This window comes from Nomascus leucogenys, chromosome 6 (assembly GCF_006542625.1).
Source record: "Nomascus leucogenys isolate Asia chromosome 6, Asia_NLE_v1, whole genome shotgun sequence".
In the NCBI taxonomy this organism is placed as follows: Eukaryota; Metazoa; Chordata; class Mammalia; order Primates; family Hylobatidae; genus Nomascus; species Nomascus leucogenys.
Window position 1 is genome coordinate 103252720 of NC_044386.1, and position 12195 is coordinate 103264914.

The 12195-nt window shown below is 44.8% G+C and overlaps 1 protein-coding gene across 3 annotated transcripts in view; it reads left to right on the forward strand.

Moving 5' to 3' along the window:
• The window catches only part of FSD2 (fibronectin type III and SPRY domain containing 2), a 52956-nt gene that overhangs the window by 14459 nt on the left and 26302 nt on the right, over positions 1-12195 (forward strand). For all 3 annotated transcript variants that reach the window (XM_012507534.2, XM_012507535.2, XM_003268455.3), the window contains 4 exons: positions 5031-5750; positions 5896-5991; positions 9429-9659; positions 12170-12192. In XM_012507534.2, the coding sequence (XP_012362988.2) occupies positions 5109-5750; positions 5896-5991; positions 9429-9659; positions 12170-12192 (992 nt within the window). In that variant the 5' untranslated portion in view covers positions 5031-5108. The remainder of the gene's footprint in view (positions 1-5030; positions 5751-5895; positions 5992-9428; positions 9660-12169; positions 12193-12195) is intronic.

The window sequence follows — 12195 nt, forward strand, 5'->3', positions numbered from 1 at the left end:
TCCAGAATACACAAAGAACTCTTAGAGCTCAATAACAAAAAGGCAAATAACCCAGTTTAAAAATGGGCAAAAGATTTGGAGAGGCATTTCTTCAAAGCAGGTACACAAATGGCCAATAAATACATGAAACTAACATCATTATTCATCAGGGACATGCAAATCAAAACCACAATGAGATACCATTTCATAACCACTAGGATGACTGTAATCAAACAGTCAGATAATAACAAGTACTGACAAGAATGTGGAGAAATCAGAGCTTTCCTACACTGCTGGCAGGAATGTAAAATGGTGTAGACAATTTGGAAAATAGTTTGATGGTTTTTCAGAAAGTTAAACATAAGTTACCATTTGACCCAGTGATCCCACTCTGAGGTGTTTACTCACTCCTAGGTATATACCTGCAAGAGATGAAAACATATTCACACAAAAACTTGTACAAAAATATCTTTAGCAGACTTATTTAAAATAGCCAAAAGGTAGAAACAACCCAAATGAAATGGGAAACCACCCGAATCAACTGATGCATGGACAAACAAAATATGGCATATCCATACAACGGGATATTTTTCTGGTCCTAAAAAGGGAATGAAATACTGATACATGCTACGACATGGATGAACCTTGAAAACAGTATGCTCAGTGAGAGAAGCCAGTTACAAAAGATCACATACTATATGATTCCGTTTATAGGAAATGTCCAAACAGTAAAATCAATAGAGACAGAAAGTAGATTAGTTGTTGCTTAGGATAGGGGAGATGGGGGAATGCTGGTGGTGATAGCTAAAGGGTACAGTGCTTCTTTTTGAGGTGATAAAAATGCTCTAAAATTACAGCCGGGCGCAGTGGCTCACTCCTGTAATCCCAGCACTTTGGGAGGCTGAGGTGGGCAATCCCTTGAACTCAGGAGTTCAAGACCATCCTGGGCAACATGGCGTGACCCCGTCTCTAAATAAGAATTCAAAAGTTAGCCAGGCACGGCGGCGCATGCCTGTAGTCCCAGCTACTTGGGAGGCTGAGGTGGGAGGATCACCTGAGTCTGGGAGGCAGAGGTTGCAGTGAGCCAAGATGGTGCCACTGCACTCCAGCCTGGGTGACAGAGGGAGACCATGTCTCAAAAAAATTAAAAAAATTTAAAAATACATGCTGTGAAGTTGACTATGGTGATCACCGCACATATGTGTGAGTATACTAAAAACCACTGAATTGCTGGGCATGGTGGCTCACACCTGTAATCCCAGCACTTTGGGAGGCCGAGACAGGCGGATCACAAGGTCAGGAGATCGAGACCATCCTGGCTAACACGGTGAAACCCCATCTCTACTAAAAATACAAAAAATTAGCTGGGCATGGTGGCGGGCGCCTGTAGTCCCAGCTACTCGGGAGGCTGAGGCAGGAGAATGGCGTGAACCTGGGAGGCGGAGCTTGCAGTGAGCTGAGATGGCACCACTGCACTCCAGCCTGGGCGACAAAGCGAGACTCTGTCTCAAAAAAAAAACAAAAACAACAAAACAAACAAAAAACAAAACCACTAAATTATACACTTTTAACAGGTGAATTGTATGGTATATGAATTATACCTCAATAAAACTGTTACAAAAAAGAATTAATAAAACACAATGGGCCGGGCACGGTGGCTCACGCCTGTAATCCCAGCACTTTGGGAGTCTGAGGTGGGCGGATCACGAGGTCAGGAGATCGAGACCATCCTGGCTAACATAGTGAAACCCCGTCTCTACTAAAAATACAAAAAAAAAATTAGCTGGGCATGGTGGCGGGCGCCTATAGTCCCAGCTACTAAGGAGGCTGAGGCAGGAGAATGGCGTGAACCCGGGAGGCAGAGGTTGCAGTGAGCCGAGATCGTGCCACTGCACTCCAGCCTGGGCGACAGAGCGAGACTCCGTCTCAAACACACACACACACACACACGCACACGCACACACACACACACACGCACACACAAATGGCAGCTCTGTGCCAGGAAGAAAGCATGGACTTTGGAGTCCAACCGACTGTGTTAATTTGGTTCTCCAAGAAGCAGGCAAAAGATGGAAAAGAATTTTATTAGAGGAAACACCTGTGTGAGCGATAAAATGGGGAGGCAGCTAGGAAAGGCTGGGAGAGCTGCCAGACTATGATGTAAGTCTGACCCTGGCTGAAGGAGAGCAAGAGGGAAGGTTCCAGGAAGATTCAGGCAAGTATCCTAGACTACCATGCAGTCTAAGAAAGCCTTGGTGAGGCTGTCAGGGAATCCGCCAGCCAACTCCTCTGGCCGTCAGAGAACTGTTTTTGTTTGTTTGTTTGTTTGTTGTTGTTGTTGTTGTCGTTGTTGTTTGAGACGGAGTCTCGCTCTGTTGTCCAGGCTGGAGTGCAGTGGCATAGTCATGGCTCACTGCAACCTCTTGCCTCCCTGGTTCAAGCAATTCTTCTGCCTCAGCCTCCCGAATAGCTGGGATTACAGGCACCTGCCACCACGACTGGCTAATTTTTTGTGTTTTTAGTAGAGACGGGGTTTCACCACGTTGGTCAGGCTGGTCTCAAACTCCTGATCTCATGATCTGCCCACCTTGGCCTCCGAAAGTGCTGGGATTACAGGCACCCAGCCTTCTGTTTGTATTTTAAGAGACAGGGTCTTGCTATGTTGCCCAAGCTGGTCTTGAACTCCTGGGCTCAAGTGATCCTCCCACTTTAGCCTCCTGAGTAATTGGAACTAGAGAAGGGCTCAGAGGAGTTCTGTATCAACCAGAAATGGATCTGCCTTAGAATCCCTGGCTGTGCTTGTCACTGGATGGCAGATGTTTGTGGCAAGCATGCTATGCAGCAATGAACCTCAGAGGGCAACTGAAACCTCCAGTCAATTACACTCCCTGTAGTTGGATATCTGTGAAGCACAGTCTCATAGCTGCCACACCGATTAAGGCTCAAATCCCAGTTCAACAATATACTAACTGTGTGGCCTTGCACAAGATACCCTCCCTGAGACACAGTTGACTCATCTACAAAATGGGGATGATAGCAGTGCCTGCCACATAGGGTCAATGTGAGGATAATGTATACATAAACTGCCTACCACAGAAAAGGCATACGATAAGTGTTCAAGAAGTAGTAGCTATTACTAATATTGTATTTACTACTACTATTATTGTTTTTATTATATCCTTCTAGACTTTATGTACTTTATTAAAATAGTGGACATGATATTCTACATATAATGGGCGTTGTTTATTTTGCTTAACATATTGTATGTCTTTTTCCAAGTTATCATTTGCTCTCCATAAACATTTTGAAGGCTGCTTTGTATTCGATGTAGTGTACATACCCAAGCTTACTTAGCCCTTCTCCTAATCATTAAACCTTTTCAAAAAAGAAGTTTTTGCTACTTAAAAAAATTCTGTAGTGGGCATTTTTACATAAAATAATTTTTTCCTTGTATTTGGGATTTTTCCTCAAGGTTCCAGAAGAGGATTACTAGGTTAGAGAGAGTGTGGACAGGCTACAGAGTATGAACACATTTTTTTTTTTTTTTTTTAGACAGAGTCTTGCTCTGTCGCCCAGGCTGGAGTACATTGGTGCAATCATGGCTCACTGCCTCAGCCTCCCAAGTAGCTGGGACTACAGGCATGCACCACCACACCTAGCAAATTCTTAAATTTTTTGTAGACATGGGGTTTCACTATGTTGCCTAGGCTGGTCTCAAACTCCTGGCCTCAAGCAATCCTCCTGCCTTGCCCTCCCAAAGTGCTGGGATTACAGGCATGAGTCACCACACCTCACTGAGAGTGTGAACATTTTTAAGGTTCCTGACCCAGGTTGCCAAGCTTGCTCTTCAGAAAAATGGGGCCAGTTTACATTCCAGCCGGCAGCATATGAGAGTGCTCACTTCACTGTCCCCTTATCTAGCCGGGGGTATCACTTTTGATATTTTTAAATATTTTCTAACTGAAAAGGCAAAACAGCATCTACTTATTTGTTCTGTCACTTTTTTTTTTTTTTTTTTTTTGAGACAGGGTCTTGCTCGGTCACCCAGGCTGGAGTGCAGTGGTGTGATTTAGGCTCACTGCAACCTCCAACCCCCAAGGCTCAAGTGATCCTCCCACCTCAGCTTCCCAAGTAGCTGGGACCATAGGTGCACACCACGTGGCCTGGCTTTTTTTTTTTTTTTTGTATTTTTGGTAGAGACAGGGTCTTGCCATGTTGCCTAGAATGATCTCGAACTCCTGAGCTCAAGCAATCCATCTGCTTCAGCCTCCCAAAGTACTGGGATTACAGGCATGAGCCACCACGCCAGGCCTGTTCTGTTACTTTTAAGTACAGTTTTTTTTCAAATGTTTTTGTGCAGGTGCTATCACATACAAAAGTAATTGTTTTGTGAATTGTCTGTGCACATTCATCTATTGAGATGCCACTTTTTCAATTAATTTATACAATTTAAAAATAATAGACTGGGCGCAGTGGTTCATGCCTGTAATTCCAGCACTTTGGGAGGCTGAGGTGGGTGGATCACCTGAGGTTGGGAGTTCCAACATGGTGAAAACCCATCTCTACCAAAAATACAAAAATTAGCTGGGTGTGGTGGCACTTACCTGTAATCCCAGCTACTTGGGAGGTTGAGGCACAAGAATTGCTTGCACCCTGGAGGCAGAGGCTGCAGTCAGCCGAGATCATGCCACTGCACTCCAGCCTGGGTGACAGAGTGAGACTCCATCTCAAAACTAAATTAATAATAATAATAACTGCCTGAGATGCTTCCCATTCATTGTTTTGCCTTTTAAGTTTTTTTTAATGTATAAGGGATTTTGTTGGACATACCTATTAGACATTTCTTTTGTAATTTCTTTTGTCTCTTTTTACCTTAGAAAGCCAATCCTCCCATAGAAAACAAATTTTTTTTACAGATGGTTCAAAGTGAAACCACGACTGAACTACACAGATAATTTTTTAAAGTTTTGTATGAGTAGAGCCCAATCTAATGATCATCTATTGCAATGCCCTTTTCCAGAACTGATTTTCCTCCTCCTTTTGTGTTCCAGGGCCCAGATATTCACTATTAAGTGTCCAGGAAGGATCTTTCTTATATAAACGTGCTTCTGAGGACTTCCAGAGTTACAATGGAGGAGGAATTGGGGGAGGAACTGGGGCTGGACAGGTCTACTCCCAAGGATTTCCACTTTTACCACATGGACCTGTATGACTCTGAAGACAGACTGCAGCTCTTTCCAGAAGAGAACACTAGGATGAGGAAAGAAGTAGTCCAAGCTGAAATGGCCAATGAGGCAAGAGGAGCAGGGGACGGTAAGGCTCAAAGAGACCTTCAAGAGGAAGTGGACGAACTTGTCCACTTATACGGACTTGAAGATGATCATGAATTAGGGGATGAGTTTGTTGATGAAAACATACCCAGAACAGGGGTTTCAGAATATCCTCCTTATGTGATGAAGAGGAGAGACCCAGCCAGGGAACAGAGAGACTGGAGACTTAGTGGAGAGGCAGTGGAGGTCAAGGACCTGGGCTTCGGAGGGTGGGGGCCGGTAGGCCAGTGCCAGGACTTGCGGGAAGCCTATAGGTACACACATGGCCGTGCCAGCGAGGAGTATGAATGCTATGTCATCCCCGAGGAAGAGGATGAAGAAGAAGCTGCTGATGTCTTCTGTGTCACTTGTAAGACTCCAATAAGAGCTTTTCAGAAGGTCTTTGATGAACATAAGGAGCATGAAGTGATCCCACTCAATGAAGCACTGGAAAGTGCCAAGGTAAACAGGGTCTCCTTGGTTCTTCTCTGTCTTGATATTGCTTTGGTATCTGAAGTACATATGCAGGGAATACTCTAAAATGCCTTCTACAAGAGTGAGAGAAGATGTAACATTAATACCTTCTTTGTGATCCTCTGTTGGATAGGATGAAATTCACAAAAACATGTACAAATTGGAAAAGCAGATAATCGAGATGGAAAACTTTGCAAATCACTTGGAGGAGGTTTTCATCACTGTGGAGGTAAGAGTTTACTTGAAGTCCTCATCAGACTCACACTTCTTCCATCAATGGCTACGTCAAGCAGCTGTTTCTGGTATGAGCTAGAGAATTTGTTTTCTTAGAATGTGAGAGGTCACCACTGCCCCTCTTCCCTCCCTTCTTTCACTGACCTCCCATAGCACCTGGGCGTGGATGTCATGGAACCGATTACCTTTCAGCATTCCCTGCTGAACTATAAGCTCTTGGTGTGAAAGCTGGGTCGTCTGTCTCAATATCCCTAGTCCTACTACATGGTATGTTTCAGAGCAGGCATTTTATACGTGTTTGTTGCATGAGTAAATAAGGTAGAAATTTCCCAATCACAATCCCTCTCCTTCACTGGCTTCATTTTCTCCTAATCTCCCTTTACCCAAATCACCAATTGTATGTGATTTAGACCCTTATTCAAATTCTTTTTTTAATGTATACTGTTTTCATCATTCAACTTGACAGACCCTTATTCTAACAAAGATGACTTCACGGTGGCATCATCCAGTGAAGTCCCTCACTTGAGCCCAGGTGGTGAAGAGGGGACATCCTTCCTTTTGCCCTTGTCTTCTTGGGTTTATTTGTTTTGGACCTCTTTTTTGGAGTAGAAGGTCTTAGTGAGAATCCCTGGGTTGCTATCTAGTGCATTGGCTGAGAAACCAGAAACAGTGGAGTTCCATGTTGTTTCCTTGGTTTTGGGAGTTGTTAATTTTAGGCTTTTGGGGGTACCTATAATGTTGACTATATAAAGTCAGGTGTAGACCGTCAAACATTTTTTTGTTGTTCTAAGAGGCAAAATACCCACTTCTGCCAATGATCGCTACTCAAAGGAATATTTTTAGCTCTGCATGCATTTAAAAAATAAATTTATGGCTAGGCCCGGTGGCTCATGCCTGTAATCCCGGCACTTTGGGAGGCCAAGGCGGGCGGATCACCTGAGGTTAGGAGTTTGAGACCAGCCTGGCCAACATGGTGAAACCCCATCTCTACTACTAATAAAAAAATTAGCTGGGCGTGGTGGCATGTGCCTGTAGTCCCAGCTACTTGGGAGGCTGAGGCAGGAGAATTGCTGCAACCCGGGAGGTGGAGGTTGCAGTGAGCCGAGATCACACCACTGCACTCCAGCCTGGGCAACACAGCGAGACTCCATCTCAAATAAATAAATACATTTATGTGTTGCTTTTGTCTAGTTAGCAATTTCCAGACTTTTCTGAGAGATCAGTAAAAGCTTAGAATTCTAGGATTGGAAAGGAGTTTCCATCCTTTGACAGCCCCTCTCCCTCCCAATCTTGACATGGGTAAGAATGTGAGCCTTGATCCAGATGCCAAGACAACTGAGATAGAAGGTGTCGCTCTGTAACTTCTGTCCACTAGTCATATTGGCCCCTAGAGCCACACAGAATAAGACTAATTCCTCTTTCATGGTTCAGCCTTGACAAGGCATTGCAGGATACTCATCCCGTTTTTGATAAGTGTTCTTTTCCTCGGCTGTTATCTATTTCTCATAAGATTAATAAGTTTCCATGCCTGTCACCAAACATGCCACAGTCCCCTGTGTGTGCCCTAGTAGATACATGGTACACCACTGTAATGCCAGAGCTCAACCCAACCTTCCAGATGAGGTCAACCAGGACTGAGGAGCTCAGGACTTGCCCTCTCTCTTCTCTTCATGCGGATGCTCTATTTCTATTAATGCAGCCTCGGATGGTACCAACAGGAGGATCTCACATGAATCATTAAAGCCCCAGGCCCATTTCCCATGAAGCTAGACCTTTTCCACCCCCAATCTTACAAGGGAGGAGAGCTATTGCACTAATCCCCCATGGAAGACACAGAGAAGGGGCAAACCCTTCCACTGCCAAGCATAGGGTGGTGGTAGAAGGGGGTAAGTGTACAACATCCAAGACAAAACTTCTTACATTGGCCGGGCACAGTGGCTCACGCCTGTAATTTCAGCACTTTGGGAGGCCAAGGTGGGCAGATCACTTGAGGTCAGGAGTTCGAGACCAGCCTAGCCAAGATGGTGAAACCCCATCTCTATTAAAAATACAAAAAAAATTAGTTGGGCGTGGTGGTGGGTGCCTGTAATCCCAGCTACTTGGGAGGCTGAGACAGGAGAATCACTTGAACCCAGGAGACAGAGGTTGCAGTGAGCTGAGATCGCTCCACTGCACTCCAACCTGGGCGACAAAATGAGGCTCCATCAAAAAAAAAAAAAAACCAAACTTCTTACACGCTGCTCTGCCAGCTTACTCTCAGATCAAAGTCCCTTCATCCTCAGTGAGGACCCTGTGGCCATCCTTTCATACTTAACACTGGGAAGTTCATCTATTGCCTTTCTCTCTCTTCCATCATTCTGAGCAAGTCCTGCGCACATAGCAGGTGTTCAGTAATTACTCCCTGAATGATTGATAAGATCCTCTTCCTTGGAAATATCCCCAATATCTGATGAGGATGACATCCATCAGAGCCTGCAGAGCTCTGGGGACAATATAAGCAATATATACTCTACTAATATTAATATTTCTCATCTACTGTGCTCCTGGATTAATATTGTCAGAACCCTCCCTCTGCCCTCCTGCATCTTCTCATCTGTAAGCAGTGCCACCAGACCACAACCCTTGTTCCTCCTTTGCCTTCATTTCTCCCCTAGTTGATATGATCCTAATTGATTTAATCTTGATATTTGTATGATCCAAGCACCAGGGAGTGAAGAGGAGCCTCACGAGATGTTAAGAGCTCAGGAGGGAATGATAGATGGGAATCTCTCAGGGAAAATATTTCCACATTAAGGTCCAATATCGGGCAGAATCATCACTGATAATTTCCCTGGTCACTTGTCATGGTGATAGAAGGTAGTTGAAACTGGAAGTGGATTGCAAAATGCTGCCAAGAGAGAAAGCAGTGCTTTTGTTTAGATTATTCCTGGAGTCTAGGCTGGAGAAGCCTATGTTCCAGCACCTCCAGCTTCCATTCCAACATCCTGACAAGAGATGAGATGACAAAGTAGAGGAACTAAAATAGTTCTGATAGGCACACATTTTCATTTCTCTAATGACTCTAATCAGGCTGGGCTCAGTGGCTCACGCCTGTAATCTCAACACTTTGGGAGGCTGAGGCAGACGGATCACTTGAGGTCAGGAGTTCAAGACCAACCTGGCCAATATGGTGAAAGCCCATCTCTACTAAAAATACAAAAAATTAGCCAGGCGTGGTGATGCACACCTGTAATCCCAGCTACTCAGGAGCCTGAAGCAGGAGAATCACTTTAACCTGGGGGGCAGAGGTTGCAATGAGCCGAGATTGCACTACTGTATTCTAGCCTGGACAACACTGTGAGACTCTGTCTCAAAAAAAAAAAAAAAAAAAAAAAGACTCTAATCAACACACTACATGCGCTGAAATGATGACTGAGATCAACTGTCTTGCAGGAGAATTTTGGAAAACAAGAACAAAACTTTGAGTCACATTACAATGAGATCTTGGAAACACTTGCTCAAAAATATGAGGAAAAAATACAAGCTCTAGGGGAGAAAAAGAAAGAGAAGCTGGAAGCCTTATATGGACAACTGGTCAGCTGTGGAGAAAACCTAGATACTTGCAAAGAACTGATGGAAACAATAGAGGAGATGTGTCACGAGGAGAAGGTGGATTTCATAAAGGTCAGTAATGAAACAAAATGAAATAATGAACATAAAGGAAAGAGATGGAATTATAAACGGAAACGACAGTTATGGCTGAGGTAAGCTAGGTTGTCCTCTTTCCTCCTGGAGGCATTGGAATTGACTTTTATGGCCAGTATCCATTTGATTCCACTGGATGATCATGATGGGGAGGCTGTGGCCCAATCTCTCTGCATGGCTTCCACATGAGTGGCCAGGCGGACTCACAGCGCAGACTCTCTCCTTCCCCCAGCGCAGAGGCAGCACCAGTCTTTGTTCCTCTGTTCTGGTCACCCAGATACCTGTCCCCTCATCCTGGAGCTAAGCTGAGCAAAAAACCGTGCTCTAAGAGTTTTTGTTGTTGTTGTTGTTTTGTTTTGTTTTGTTTGAGACAGAGTCTCACTCTGTCGCCCAGGCTGGAGTGCGGTGGCGTGATCTCGGCTCACCGCCAGCTCCGCCTCCTGGGTTCATGCCATTCTCCTGCCTCAGCCTCCCTAGTAGCTGGGACTACAGGCACCTGCCACCACACCCAGCTCATTTTTTTTTGTATTTTTAGTAGAGACGGGGTTTCACTGTGTTAGCCAGGATGGTTTTGATCTTCTGACCTCGTGATCCGCCCACCTTGGCCCCCCAAAGTGCTGGGATTACAGGTGTGAGCCACCACGCCTGGCCAAGAGTATTATTATTATTATTATTATTATTTTGAGATGAAGTCTCGCTCTGTTGCCCAGGCTGGAGTGCAGTGGCGCGATCTCAGCTCACTGCAACCTCTGCCTCCCGGGTTCAAGCAATTCTCCTGCCTCAGCCTCCTGAGTAGCTGGGATTACAGGCGCCCGCCACCACGCCCAGCTAATTTTTGTATTTTTTTTTTAGTAGAGACGGGGTTTCATCATGTTGGTCAGGCTGGTCCCGAACCTCTGACCTCGTGATCCACCCACCTCGGCCTCCCAAAGTGCTGGGATTACAGGTGTGAGCCACTGCGCCTGGCCAACAGTGCTCTAAGAGTTTTCTGGCCACCTCAGATGGCCCCTTGGAGCTCTGGGGAGAAAGTTGTCAAGGCTGAAAAGGCACCTTAAATTTCCCAGTTACAAGTGTAGCAATTAAAAACCTTACTTCACAAACTCAGACATGCAAAAAAAATCCATTTCCTAATTTTCTTGAAAACAAATTAAATCTGACCCAACCCTCTACATGGCTAGGCTGTGGGAATTTCAATCTCAGTCAGAGCCGGGGTCCCCTTTCTTCACAAGGTGCCACAGGAGTAGGGGGAAGATGTGGTGTCCAGGGCGTGGGGGAGGGGCCTTCAGCCTCCAGAGCTTCCTGGTTGCTAAATATGTCCGCCACATTGTCCAAGCATACAGTCGCCCCTCAAAGCCCAACCATGCCTCCTTTCTGCTGTGTTTGGGGTGAGGGACCAGTGAATGAAGCTGGAGAGCAATTTGGCAGGCACTGCAAGAGCCATCAATGCTCGTACCTCTTGAACTAGTGGGCCCACCATATGCAGAACATGGAGAAAGTGATAAACATGAAGGTGGGCTTCTCACTGTTATGTATGATGGTGAAAAATTGGAAACAACAAAATGTCCAAGAGTAGAAGAACCATCAAGTAAATGATGGCATTTCCACTCATTAACTGTTCACAATTAACTGTTATACAAGTGTTCAAGTTGATGGCCCAAAAGACCATTTACAACACGGAAAGTGCTTACATAGTGTGGGTTTTTTGTTGTTGGTTTTTCTTTTGAGACAGGGTCTCGCTCTGTTGCTTGGGCTGGAGGACAGTGGTGTGATCATAGCTCAATGCAGCCTTGAACTCCTGGGCTCAGATGATCCTCCTGCCTCAGCCTCCCAAGGAGCTGGGACCACAGGCATGTGACAAAGTTGATGGGGAAAAGCAGTACTGTGGTATGGAAGAAAATGCACAGAAATAAGGGTGGTTTTGTTACGGTATGGGATACAGCTGGGCTTTTTAACTTTTTCCTAATTTCCAAGTTTTCTTCTATGTTTATGTTATTATATATATTATATATAGTTATATCAATTATTATATAACTATCTTATATGTATAAGATGTAACAATATGTATTATTACATATATAGTTATATCTATATATTTATAACAATATGTTGGTAAAAGAAATTTATTTCCAGCCAGGCATGGTGGCTCACGCCTGTAATCCTAGCACTTTGGGAGGCTGAGGTGGGCAAATCACAAGGTCAGGAGTTGGAGACCAGCCTGGCCAATATGACAAAATGCTGTCTCTACCAAAAATACAAAAATTAGCTGGGTGTGGTGGTGCGCACCTGTAATCTCAGCTACTTGGGAGGCTGAGGCAGGAGAATCCCTTGAACCTGGGAGGCGGAGGTTGCAGTGAGCCGAGATTGCACCATTGCACTCCAGCCTGGGCGACAGAGCAAGACTCCATTTAAAAAAAAAAAAGAAAGAAAGAAAAAGAAAAAAGAAATTTATTTCCAAAATCAACTTAATATTTTCTCCTTTTCCTTTTTAGGATGCAGTGGCTATGGCTGACAGGTA